We start from the raw sequence: 14,261 nt of genomic DNA, 5'->3' as shown, positions 1-14,261 counted from the left end.
AGATCCAATTAACTCTAATAATGATCAACATTCTAATCAACAATCCTCACTTTCAAATTCTAATATTGATCCTACCCCTCAACCTGGTAATAATCATGATGTTCAACCCTCTAATACCAGTGATCCTCAACCCTCTATTCCTATTTCAGGTAAAGAAATCTTGTTACTTTCTACTACACGTACCCAAAGTACGCATAATCAACACCCTATGGACATTAGATCTAAGTCTAGAATTTATAAACTAAGAGCATTAAGTGCACTCACTTCTTCCTCAAGTACTGACCCTCAATGTCTACAAACACCTCCTACAGTAAAACAAGCATTACAGCTTCCACACTGGAAGAATGCAATGCTATCTGAACTTCAAGATTTAGAATAGACGCAAACTTGGTCTCTAGTTCATCCAAGTCCCAATTCTACTGTGATTGGTTCCAAATGGGTTTATGCCATTAAAAGAAACCCAAATGGCTCAGTAATGCGCTATAAAGCTCGTCTTGTAGCTTTAGGGAATCATCAAATTGAAGGGCTGGATTTTACTGAGGTATACAGTTCTGTGGTTAAACCTGCCACTATTAGAGTGGTTCTCACTCTTGCTCTTTCTATAAACTGGCTTATCAATCAATATGATTTTAACAATGCCTTTTTAAATGGAAAATTACAAGAAGTGGTATACATGAAACAACCACCAGGCTTTGATAATGGTGACTCTAACGCTGTTTGAAAACTTCATAAAGCTATATATGGATTAAAACAAGCACCTCGTGCTTGATACATTACATTATCTGCAGCTTTGGGCAAGTTTGGCTTCACTACAACAAGGTCAAATCCTTCCTTATTCACTAAAAGAACTTCTTCTTCAATGATTTTTATTTAGTTTATGTTGATGATATACTGGTGACTGGTAATAATCAAAATGAAATCACTGCATTGATGCAGAAATTACATGGCATATTTGCTTTGAAATCTCTTGGCACTTTCAATTATTTTTTAGGATTTGAGGCCACTAAACTAAAATCTGGTGCATATCATTTATCTTAAACTAAATACATAAAAGATGTGTTACACAAGTCAGGCATGATTGATGCTAAGTCAGTCCCAACACCTATGATTACTTCAGAAAAGCTCTCTAAACATGGTTATGAACATTATTCTGATCCTACTCACTATCGTTCTATAGTAGGGACTCTGCAGTACTGCACCCTCACTAGACCAATATTATTCTGATCCTACTCACTATCGTTATATAGTAAGGGCTCTACAGTACTGCACCCTCACTAGACCTAAGATAGCATTCTCAGTAAATAAGGTAAGCCAATTTATGCAAAGACCTTTGCTCAGCCACTGGAGATCAGTAAAAAAGATCCTTCGATTTCTAGCTGGTACAATTGAGCAAGGTCTTCTTTTTCATCCATCTACTAATCTTCGAGTTTTTGGTTTTGCAGATGCTGATTGGGCCTCTGATGTTGATGATACGAGATCTACTTTAGGCTATTGTATTTTCTTAGGCACTAATTTGGTTGCTTAGTCAAGTAGAAAACAACTTGTAGTCAGCCGTTCAGTGCAGAATCTGAATACAGGAGTGTGGTAGCAGCTACAACTGAGATTATTTGGTTACAAAATCTCCTATCTGAGCTTGGTTTTCAACATTTTGGAGTATCTACCATTTATTGTGACAATGCTAGTGCTGTCCAATTATCTGCCAATCCCGTTATGCACAGCAGAACCAAGCATTTCGAGCTTAATATTCATTTTGTGAGAGACTTGGTTAACCAACATTAGCTCCACATTGTTCACATACCTGGTGTAGATCAAATTGCAGACCTTTTTACTAAGCCGTTATCTGTTTTCTCCTTTAATCGGTTCTTGGACAAACTCAAACTCACTCCAAGAGTGTCCTTGAATTTGAGGGAGGATGATAGAGAGAAGACCAAGTCAATAATCAAGATTGACCAAGATTCTAATTTAGCCGCTGAATCAGTTAGCAAAACAGCAAGCAGTTACATAAGCTAGCTTAGTAGTATAGTTTTCCCACTTGTATAAATACTGATTGAGCTTGTTTTGTAAAGGAGTTTTTCCATGATCATTCATTCAATACAAACACATACACAGATTTATGATTCATCAGGAATAGAACTTCAGATCTTCCTTTACTTTTTCTCAGAACCAGTATATTTGATGTATAGACATTTTTAATTGAAATGATCATTTTATTATGTGGTAAAAATTCTAAAGTCTAAAGTTATTGTCATTAATTAAGTTTTGATACTGGTCAATTGAAATTTAAAATTATTTTATATAAGATAAATGACAAAAATAAAATAAAATTGTAAATATTATAAAATTTAATAATTGAACGTGACACTGAAATTAAGTGAAAATCTAAAAAAAATATATGAAATTTTGTGAGTTTGTTTTTGGGTTTTAGAAATGAATATATGATCACGTGTTATTCTGATCTCCGAACAATGATTACTATGTTTAGACTTTAGAGTCTAGCGGTTAGACATCGTTTTGAATATTTACTGGTGAAATTTCTGCTGGATTGTATCCAATCAGCATTATTTTCCCCCAAACCTAATTTCTGATACTAGATCAAGATGCTACCTGAATGCATTATTGGATTTCATTTAAGCCACCTTAATGCTTATTAAAATAAGCAGACTCTTGTCTAGTGAGTATGCATAGTATCAGTATTGCAGACATCTAAATTTGAATGCGGCTTTGTAGCTAGTCATCATTGTATCTGTTACATAGGTTATTTTTTGCCATAGAAGTTGTTATCATGACTAGGTCTTAGCTTTATTTACATTTTCCAATAGGTAGCATAGCCATGTCTTAATCATTCCTTGAATCGTGTAATTACCTTTCATAAGCACCAATGCTGTAATTATTATTGTTGTAATTGTGCAGCTTATTGGCCTTTGCATGTGAGGCGGCAGTGGCAACATCACATAAGTGTATGTGCACGCAAGCTTGTATAATTCATACTTAAATAATAGACACTAACAACCCCATCCCCCCAAAAAAAATGCTTCAATTTTCTATATGTAAAGCTAGGAACCTAGGACATCATATATATGGTAAAAAAATTGACCCCTCAAGCACAATAATGTGAACAAGAATTGATAACACACCCGTGATAGTCATAATAATAATAATGCCTGCAATTTGAGATGGGACTATGCTAACAGAATGAATTTGTAGGTTAACTCCTAATACTAATAGGTGTATTACTAACTAAATGAGACCCATGAGAGAATTGCACTGCAACATGCAACGCATCGTTTGTGTAAATTATTTGAGTTGTATCTAGCATGTTTCATTTTGAATTTGGATCTCCTAAAAATGAGTATTTTAGTATAAAAGGTTTTACTATTGGATCAAGAAAATTAAAAATGGGAATAATTCCATTTTGTTGAATTAAAGTAAAATTCTCACTTTAGAACAAATTTTTTATTTATATAAATTAAATAATTCTATTAGGTAGCGTTTGTTTTCGGAGACAGGACACAGAGACATGGACAACACATGTTTAAAAAATATTTGAAAGCAAAGACATGGACACTGAACACATTGTCTCCGAGACAGTTTTTTATACTTTTGTGTTTTTATTATAAATCAAATAATAGAATACAAGATTAAAATGGTATTGAAGTAAACCCGATAAAAAGGAAAGAATTATCCACCCCAATAAAAAATTCTACAAAAAAGAGAGAGTACCTGAAAAAAAAAAAGAGATAGAGAAAGAGCAGAAAGAAAAAAGTTCCTCTCTGAGAACAACGTAATAAGAAAAATAAGAAGGGGCAATAGTGGAATAATTTAAAATATCTATGGATAAAAAAGGAAAACAAAATTTATAAAAAAGTCCATGTCCACTCTTCTAAATCTTGTGTCAATCATTGTCCTTCGTAAAAGAGTGGACACAAAAGTATAATAGTTTTCTAAATAAAAATAGATTTTTATGTGCAAAAATTATTTTTTTCATGTAAAAACAGATTCTTTTTAAAATTAATTTTTATTTAAAATTAATTTGGTTTATTAACCTAAACAAAATTTTTTATTAATCAAACTTAGATTTATTTTTTTGTTATTCTTAACCATATGTATTCCTACATATTAATAATAAATTTAAAAATAAAATAATTATATTTATAAATTTTATTTTAATATAAATACTATTATATATTTTTTTATTAAAATTTTTGGCCTCTTTAAACATTTTTTTCAAGTTCCGTCTGTACTCCTACGTACTCTCATTCTTTATTAGTTTGTACTTGATGTAGAAAATTTAGAATCACATGGCTATTTTAGTCATTTCATATAATATTTTAGTCTTGTCTATGTGTATCCAAACATAATACTGGACATTACATTAGTGTCTTGTACATCGTATCCAAACATAATACACAAAGGATAATTTCTAGTGTCTCCGTCCTATTGTCTCTGTCTCAGTGTCATGTTCTGTACTGTCTCTAAAAACAAACGCGGTCTTAATTACCAATTTACATCATTTCTAGTGTTTTTACCAAAATTCATTGCATCTCATATTTCGTTTACAGTGTAAACGAAATAATTTTGAACGTGTAAACGAAATATGGAAAAATTTTTAAACACGTATTAAAAATTTATTTTTTAATACTATTTTATTATTTTAAAAATGATATTTTTATACCTATAAAAATTAATTTTTTTATAATTACAGGTACTCGTAATTCGTTTACACAGTAAACGAAATATGGAAAATTTTTCAAACACGTAATACGTGGACATTGATGTACTCCACGTATTTCGTTTATAGTGTAAACGAAATACGAGTATCTGTAATTATAAAAAATTTAATTTTTATAGGTATAAAAATATCATTTTTAAAATAATAAAATAGTATTAAAAAATAAATTTGACCGATTTAAAAAATAAAATTCGATATATGTTTGTTACTGTTCAGATCTATCTTAATTAATTTATATCTCATCTATATTTTAAAATTTAAACTAATAATCTCACGTTATTACTTTATAAAGCGGAACGTTTCAATTAACGAAGCGGTTTTAACTTAAGTCACATAAATTAAAAGGCAGAAACTCACCTTCAGTCGACTTCACATGAAGTTATTTTTGAATGAATGACATGTGTTATCATTTGGTTTAAAAAAAACTGATTTATTTTATATAAATAATTTAATTAAAAAATCAATTAATATAGCTATGATATTAGATTTTTCACAGTATTTTATTTTAAAAATAAATTGACTAATTTAAATTGAGAAATTGTAGTTAATTATTTGCTATATAATTTTTTAACCAAAATTATAATTAAAAATCATTAAAAAAATAAAATTATCTAATATATTGGACCAACTAAATATTAATAAAGTTTTTTTCTATTATAAAATATAAAAAATTAATTCTAAAAAAATTTATGTTATTTTTTAGAATTTAATTTTTTTATTATGTTTTAATTAAATTATCGGTATAAAATAAATCGTTTTTTCTAAACCAAATAGTAACACGTGTCATCCATCTAAAAACAATTTCATGTGAAGTCGACTGCATATGAGTTTCCACCAAATTAAAATTGTCAATTTAATATAACAAATTTTATAAGATTTTTCATGTATTCTATTATTTAAAATGTTCAAATTATATCATTCAAATTATATTAAAATTTTTAAATTTAAATTATATATCGTTTAAATTTTGTTTATCAAAATTTTTAAATTTTTTATGTTTTTATTTTTTTGAGTACTAATTTAAATGAGATGATTTTTAGAAAATAATGTGATGACAATTTTAAATTACGTAGTTTGATCGCTACGGTTTAAATGGCCAGTTCTAAATTACGTGTTTAAATGGGTAGTTTTAAATTACGTAATTAACTTTTTAATTAACTAGCTAGCATTTGGAGAGCTCTATTGCCCATTTCGTGAGTCATCCTGCTAGGTATGATTTTGATAATATTTGACGTAAGGGATGGCCAGTCCAAACTATTATCTGATGTGTCTGAAAATAATGTCGTAGACGCCGAGCTGTGATGACTAAGCCAAATGCTAATTTTTCTATCGTCGGGTCTCTTGTTTTGGCATTTTGTAGGACTTTGCTCACAAAATATACTAGGTGTTGTTCTTTCTTTGTTTTTATTAAAAGCACGGAGCTAACCGTGTTAATTGAAATTGAAAGAAATACGAAAATGGATTTACCTGGTTATGGTTTCTTTAGTATAGGTGGTGAGCCTATAAGATTTTTGAATTCAACAAAGGATTTCACATTCATTTGTCCAGCTGAACTTCTCGCCTTCCTTAGGGTGTTGAAGATATGATGTGACTTGGCAGCTGCTATAGGCAAGAATCGGGATAGGGCTGCTAGGCGACCTGTAAGCTATTGTACCTCTTTGATTGACCGTGGTGATTGCATGTTTATCACGGCCTGACACTTGTCGGGTTGGCTTCTATCTCCATGTTTGTTAGTAGGAATCTGAGGAATTTACCTCCACGTACTCCAAATGCACATTTCTCTGGATTTAGTCTCATATTGTGCCTTTGTAGTTGTTGAAAGATTTATTAAGATCAGCTTCATGTTGTTGTTCCGAGCTTGATTTGACCACCTTGTCCTCGACATATATCTCAATGTTTCGGCTAATGTGATCTTTGAAGACCTTGTCTATTAATCTTTGATAGATTGCTCCTGCATTTTTCAGTCCGAAAGGCATGGCCTTATAACAAAAATTACCTTGGTCAGTCACAAACGTTGTTTTGTCTTCATCATCAGGGTGCATTTGTATTTGATTGTAACCAGAGTAGGCATCCATGAAACTTAGCAATTGATACCCTGAGGTGTCGTCCACCAGTCTATCGATGTTCGACAGTGGATAAGAGTCCTTCGGGCAAGCTTTGTTTAGATCTGTAAAGTCCACGCTAATGCACCATTTTTCCGAGCTCTTCTTAACCATTACCACATTTGCCAGCCATGATGAGAAACGAAGTTCTCGGATGAAACCTGCATCAAGTAATTTATGTGTTTCTACTGTTGCTGCATTTTTTCTTTCTATACCCAGATTTCGTTTCTTTTGTCTTACAGGTCGGGCGTTAGGATTGACTGCTAACTTGTGACATATAAAGTTTGGATCGATCCCTGGCATGTCAGCAGGTGTCCATGCGAATAGGTTGGAGTTGGACTTTAGTGTTTCAATCAGATTTTGTTTTGTTCCTACAGAGAAAACAGAACCGATGTTAGTAATCTGGTCTGCTTTTCCAAGTTGTACCTTTTCTAGGTCGTCCGTTGGGGCGGGACGACTGTTGCTATTCCTCAGATCTAGTTCGGCCAAGGTCGGAATGCTTTCTGAGTTATAGACAGAATGGACTCTTGTGATAGTCTCTTTTGGAGTGACTTTCAAGCCTGCATTGTAGCATTGCCTAGCCTCTTTTTGGTCGGCATGCACCATCACTACTATGTTATCCTGCACAGGGAACTTAACACAAAGGTGAATTATAGAGATAATGGCTCCAAAGGAGTTCAGGTAAGGACGCCCCAAAATAACATTATAAGGGCTTGCACAATCAACTACAAAAAATTGGATATCTAGGGTTTTTAAGTTTGGAGACTCCTGGTACGCCGGAATCGTGATTATTCATTCCCTGGCTATAGCGCCAAAAACTTGGTGTGGGAGAACGTGATCTCAAAACTTCTTCACAATTCCGTGTAAATGACCAGCAAGTGCACTGGGTCATCCAAGTAATAAACCTTACGTGAGTTAGGGTCGATCCCACAGAGATTGTCGGCTTGAAGCAAGCTATGGTCATCTTGTAAATCTCATTCAGGCAGATTCAAATGGTTATGAGGTTTAGATAATTAAAATATAAATAAAATATAAAATAAGATAGGAATACTTATGTAATTCATTGGTGGGATTTCAGATAAGCGTATGGAGATGCTTGTTGCTTCTGAATCTCTGCTTTCCTATTGTCTTCATTCAATCATTCATATTCCTTTCCATGGCAAGCTGTATGTTGGGAGATCACCGTTGTCAGTGGCTACCGTCCGTCCTCTCAGTGAAAATGGTCCAAATGCGCTGTCACCGCACGGCTAATCATCTGTCGGTTCTCACTCATGTTGGAGTAGGATCCATTGATTCTTTTGCGTCTGTCACTACGCCCAACACTCGTGAGTTTGAAGCTCGTCACAGTCATCCCATCCCAGATCCTACTCGGAATACCACAGACAAGATTTAGACTTTCCGGATCTCAAGAATGCTGCCAATTAATTCTAACTTATACCACGAAGACTCTAATCTCAAGGAATTGAAGGCTCTGTTGTCAGGAGAGACAATCAAATGCATGGACCAGGAATCCAAGAGATATGCATTCAAGCTTGTTTTCATGTAGAACGGAAGTGTTTGTCAGGCACACGTTCATAAGTGAGAATGGTGATGAGTGTCACTTGATCATCACATTCATCATGTTCTTGTGTGCGAATGAATATCTTAGAATAAGAATAAGCTTGAGTTGAATAGAAAAACAATAGTACTTTGCATTAATTCATGAGAAATAGCAGAGCTCCACACCTTAATCTATGGGGTGTAGAAACTCCACTGTTGAAAATACATAAGTGAAAGGTCTAGGCATGGCCGTGAGGCCAGCCTCCAAATGTGTACAATATGATCTATGATAGCATAGAACTGATCAAGGATCTAAAATAAATCACTAAAAGTAGTTTTTATACTAAACTAGTAGCTAGTGTTATAGAAAATAAGTAACTAAGTGCAGATAGTGCAGAAATCCACTTCCGGTGCCCACTTGGTGTGTGCTTGGGCTGAGCATTGAAGCTTTCACGTGTAGAGACTCTTCTTGGAGTTAAACACCAGTTTGCGTTATCAAAACTCGGGCAAAGTATGGACTATTATATATTGTTGGAAAGCCCAAGATGTCTACTTTCCAACGCAATTGAGAGCGTGCCAATTGGGCTTTTGTAGCGCCAGAAAATCCATTTCGAGTGCAGGGAGGTCAGAATCCAACAGCATCTGCAGTCCTTTTTCAGCCTCTGAATAAGATTTTTGCTCAGGTCCCTCATTCAGCCAGAAAATACCTGAAATAACAGAAAATCACACAAACTCATAGTAAAGTCCATAAATGTGATTTTTATTTAAAAACTAATAAAAATATAATAAAAAGTAACTAAAACATACTGAAAATAACCTAAAAACAATGCCAAAAAAAAAAGCATATAAATTATCCGCTCATTAACTCCCCTAGCGTTGTTCTCAGCCATACATAACCTGATACAAGAACTCTTTCTCCGGAGAATCCTACTAATTCTCCAGGTGATGGTTGTAGTGCTTTGTCTCTGAGTTGCATCTTCTTAAATGTGGAGTAAAACAGGATGTCGGTACTACTCCCAGGGTCGAGTAGAACCTTTCTGACTGTTAGTTCTCCCATGTGTATCGAGATTACCACCAGATCATCCAAGTTCGAGTATTGCGACATGAAGTCAGACTCGCCGAAAGTGATCTGGCCAGCTAGGGCCGAGGTTTGGGTTATTTTCCGAGACCCTTCCATTGTCATCATGGCTCTGTAACTTCTTTTTGTAGCTGTATTGGTTGCTCCTCCTCCTGCGAAGCCACCTGAAATGTAGTTTATTACTCCTTTGGATGCAGGAGTTTCGACTGGTCCATACCAAGTTCCTTTTTCTTTGTGGTCGAAGCTATAGCTCGGTTTGTCAGTGTTCTTTGTTTCTTTCTGGCTTCTGGAAGTGACATATTTATCCAGTAGGCCTTGTCTTGCTACCCTTTACAACAAGTCTTTGGCCACTACGCATTCGTCAGTGGTATGGCCGTACTTCTGGTGAAATGCACAATGCTTGCTTCTGTCTACATACTTTTGATCGTGATATGTCCCTACCTTGCTCGGCAGTTTTATTAATTTGTTGTGTAGTATCTCCTTGATGATGTTTTCTCTTTTGGTATTGAACTTGGTGTATGAGTCGAACTTTGGTGTTAATTTGAAAGGTTTTTTGGGCTCCTTGCTTTGAGATCTGGGAGGTCTTTCCTCTTCTTTCCAAGACAATGGTTTTCATTTCTCCGAGCTTCATGTAATTCTTCAATTTCAATTTGTCTGGTTGCTTTGTCTCTGAAATCCTCTGCTATTGCTTTCTAGAATTTCCCAGGTCAGAGGCCACTCTTTATCGCGTGCAGTTGTACTTTTGGATTGAGGTTTGGGATTTCCATGGCTGCTATTGTGAAGTGCGTCACGTAGTCCTTCAAACTCTCATGTTATCCTTGTTTGATTGTACTGAGATAGTCTGAATCTCGCACATAAATTTTGGACGCTGCGAAGTGGTTTATGAATAATTTGGCAAATTCGTTGAAGCGTCATATCAAACCTACAGGTAAGTTAGAAAACCATAATAAAGAAGCTCCATCTAGAAAAGTTGGAAAGGATCAGTATAAGATGGGATCAGAGTCACTGTTAAGAAACATCATAGATTCGAATTTTGTTACATGAACTTTAGGATTTCTGATCTCCTTGTACAGCGTCAAAGTCATTGGAAGTGTAAAATTTTTAGGCATTTTAAAATTCATTATTTATTTGGAAAAAGGGCCAATCCGTTGTCTTTCTGTTTTGAGGGGTTGCTTCTCCTGTCTTCGCATTTGATTTTGACTGGCATTCCTCATGGAGATCGGCATTGGTCTTCTTATCATTCTTTGCTTATTGTTCTGCATTGTTGCTAACAATTCGGCCGTTCGTTGGTTTTCTGCCTGTAGAGCAGCGTTAGCAGCTAAGAGCTCAGCCTTGGTGGGGTTGGCCTGAGGAGTCACCGAATGATCCCTCATGCTTCGACTTCTGAAAAGAAAAGAAGATACAAGTCGAATATAGTAGTGTTAGATTAAAACTAAAAGTGAGGCGGGGCCCACGGTAGGTGCCAAATATTATGGAAAGGATACTCCTTCTGAGTTATACGTCAGTCTTGCGATGGTCCAAAACGTCTGATAGTTTAATCTAGACTTGGAATATCCTCGTGAACTCGAACCCAAGCCTGGTACCTATAAAAAGGACTCCGACGCTCAAGTCAGTAAATAATCACTTGAGAAAAAATGGGTGTATAATCAGTGAGGTTGTGTTGTTGAATGATCTGGTGCCCGTCATCCGCCTTGTTCTTGATTTATAGAGTAGTTGGTACTAAATGAGTCATCGCTCGAGCCGAGATCTTCGTGACCGACTTTGAAGTGAGATCATGGGGGAGTGGTTTGTTAGGAAAGAGTCATTTTAATTCTTGAATATAGTTTAATGTGCCGAGGTATAACTCGATTCATCCGATGTTTTAGGGATACAGTACAAAAATAAATAAAATAATTTAAAAAAATTAATTAATATTAATTAAAAAATTAATATTAATTTTTGAAACATGAACAAAATTTAGCTTTCTGGATCAATTTACACAATGCTTTGGTGATGCATGTAATACTAATAATTGTCCTCAAAAAGATAAAACTATTATTTTCTTATAATACTCTTCACACATTTGTCCTCTTTGATTTGCTAGTTTATAATGTGCTCATTCGGCCATTGGCCATAAAGCCATCTATTGAGTTTGGAAAACTTGAATTATTATGATGATCAAACATTATTAAAATATTAAATAAAAAATCATTAATTTGTTAATTGCTTCCAATTGGTTGTACGATGGATTTGGTTTAGTGTGTAGGTGAAAAATAAAATTGTTTCTTGGCTCAAGTGATAAAAACCCAGTTTTGTTACTAAACATATTTCAGCCCAGTAATAATTGTCCACTTCTAGTGACTGAATATTAAAAGAAGAAAGATCCAAAGAGGCCCATATCACAAGCCCATGATGAAATGAAACAATTGACCCAAGGTTGAGAGAGGAACCCGTTCAGTGGTCACAAACCAAAGGGAACTCAAATTGTCAAAGTTATCATTCTTGGTTACTGGAAGAAAAAATCCAATTGAGTTTAATTTCATTAAAGGCATGCTTCGGTTACCAACTCCACTTGTTACTGGAACTTAAAATTTAACTTGGTTAATTGCAAGCATTAGTAACCGAACTCAAAATTCAATTGATTTAATAACTTGCCTTGATAACTGAAAAAGAAAATTAAATTGAGTTAATTGCATTGATGGTTCCACACATTACTCCACTCCTTGAGTAATGTGAATGGAATTTCAATTCATTTAATTGTTCTTTGAAAAACTTTGTGTTTTCTCTCTCTTCTCTCTCTTTGCATTATGTCACATCCATCAGAGGAAGAAGAAGAAAATACAAGTTATCAGAGAAAAGCAACAGTAAGGCTAATGGAAGAAGAAAAGGCTAGGGTGATGGCCTTTGAGAAAAGAAGATCCAAAGCATGACATGGTTGAGATCTTTTTCACTAAAGGCAAGATGTGGAGAAGAAGCTTCAAGATCTTCATGCCTAAAGTAGAAGCAATCCGTTTCGGTTAGAGAAGAAGATCTCTGAGGTGAAGCTCGTTTTCACTTTTGTTCATCTATCACAGAAGGTAGCTACTGTAGCTACGTGGAAGAAGAAGCAAAAATGGAATAGATGGAGCTGTCAAGGATCAAGAGTTCATCAAGGGTCAGAATTCTTTCTTGGGGACAAAGTCAAGATGGAGGGCTCAGATTGATGAAGCTTGATGAGAAGGGATGAGAGAGAGGTATATGCATGTTGATTTACTTTTAGTTTTCCCTCTCTCTTCTCTCTGTCCGAATCGGCCTTATGTGATGGAGAAGATGTTGGTGGCTTGGTTGAACCGGTTTCAACCTTGAAAGCTTCCCCTTCTATAATAAGGGAGAACGGCCAAGGGTTTAGACAAGGAGTGAGAGCACATATTTGGGTTCCCATAGCTCTTTGAGCTGTTTATTCTCCTCCTTCATGGCTTTCATTGAATATTTCTTTTTCTCAGTGAGTCTGTCTGTGTTTCATTAGTAAAAGGCAAAATGTGAGATTTTGTAAAAAAAACCCAACGAGTGAAAAAAGGCAGAGAGTTAAAGAAAAAGCCATTATTATCTCAGAAATTCTTTGTATGTATTTCTGTTTTTTTGTCATGATCCTGGGGGAATTTCCTTGCATGTTGGGTTAGCACTTTACAGTTGAAAGCAGGATTGAGGTCTAGTCAAGTTCAGGTTTGGGTAGAATCTGGACTTGTTCCCTTGCAAGTTGGGTTAGCACTTTGCGGTTGAAAGCTTGGCAGTTGTCCGAGTCAAGTTCAGTTTTGGGGATAGATTCTGGACTTGTCTCAGATAGGAATGGGTAGTTCCTAAAGAAGAATTGGTATATGTAATCTGTTGATTATAGTGAAATTCCGTCACTGCTGCGATGGAGACTGGATGTAGGCTGCATTGCACTTAGCAACTGAACCAGGATACTTCTGGGTGTGATTCTCTCTTTCTCATCTACTCCATTTCTGATTCTGTTGCGTAGGAGACAAAATTGAAAAATATCTCCTAACCGGTTACGAGACAAAAAGAAAATGTCTCTTGACTTGTTATGAGACAAAAAGCAGAAATATCTCCTGAAGCTATCTTAAAAGGTAGAAAGTAATATTCAGCAAAAAGATGGGCTAAAATTCAAACCCCTCTTTATTTAGCCATTGATTACCATCAATTGGTATCAGAGCTTGGTCTTAAAGAGATCATACTTCACAGCTTAGAAGAAAAGATCCTGATGGCGAACTACATGGGTTAAAACACAATGGCTTATACTCTGACAGAAGGACAGTCCAATAATAGATCTCCATTCTTCAAAAAAAAACTTTAACTATTGAAAAGAAAGAATGAAGATCTTTTCTTAGTCAGTGGATTACAACATGTGGAAGATAATCACAAATGGTCCTCAAGTCCTACAAAGGATGGCGCTGGTGGTGTTGTCTCCCCCAAAGTCGAAGCAGAATGGAATGAAGATGACAAAAGGAAAGAAAAACTAAATGCCAATGCTCTCAACATGCTGAACTGTGTAATCAGTTTCAAGGAATACCAGAAGGATTCAAGATGCAAAACAGCAAAAAAAATCTGGGATAAAGTTTCAAGTCACAAATAAGGGCACCACACAAGTAAAAGAAACCAACATTAACATGCTGAGCAAATAGTATGAGATGTTCTCTATGAAGAATGGAGAATCAATTGATGACATTCTTTATCATCAGTAATAGCTTGAAAGCTATGGGGATTACTCATTCCGAACAGATGCTAGTGAGGAAAATCTTGAGAAGCTTGACAAGAGAGTGGAAAGTGATATAACCTGTAATGAGTTAAGAGA

General features: G+C 35.0%; 1 protein-coding gene across 1 annotated transcript; it reads right to left on the bottom strand.

Annotated features, from left to right (window-relative positions):
* Positions 1-6,522: 6,522 nt before the first annotated feature.
* On the bottom strand, positions 6,523-10,821 carry LOC140180069 (uncharacterized). The gene is made up of 3 exons (XM_072220463.1): positions 10,721-10,821; positions 9,263-9,734; positions 6,523-7,452 (listed from the first exon to the last, which is right to left on the bottom strand). Exons 1-3 carry the CDS (start codon positions 10,819-10,821, stop codon positions 6,523-6,525), a joined length of 1,503 nt encoding a protein of 500 aa, XP_072076564.1.
* Between the last annotated feature and the right edge of the window lie 3,440 nt (positions 10,822-14,261).

Source organism: Arachis hypogaea, chromosome 16 (genome assembly GCF_003086295.3).
Source record: "Arachis hypogaea cultivar Tifrunner chromosome 16, arahy.Tifrunner.gnm2.J5K5, whole genome shotgun sequence".
Taxonomy (NCBI): domain Eukaryota; kingdom Viridiplantae; phylum Streptophyta; class Magnoliopsida; order Fabales; family Fabaceae; genus Arachis; species Arachis hypogaea.
This window is presented reverse-complemented; position numbering and strand designations above follow the sequence as displayed.

Coding starts and splice junctions, on each gene's coding strand:
- LOC140180069 (XM_072220463.1), bottom strand. CDS start 10,821: ATGAGGGATCATTCGGTGACTCCTCAGGCCAACCCCACCAAGGCTGAG. Junction 9,735..10,720: donor AACCAACGAACGGCCGAATT/GTTAGCAACAAT, acceptor TGTCACTTCCAG/AAGCCAGAAAGAAACAAAGA. Junction 7,453..9,262: donor GAGTTCTTGTATCAGGTTAT/GTATGGCTGAGA, acceptor TTCCCTGTGCAG/GATAACATAGTAGTGATGGT.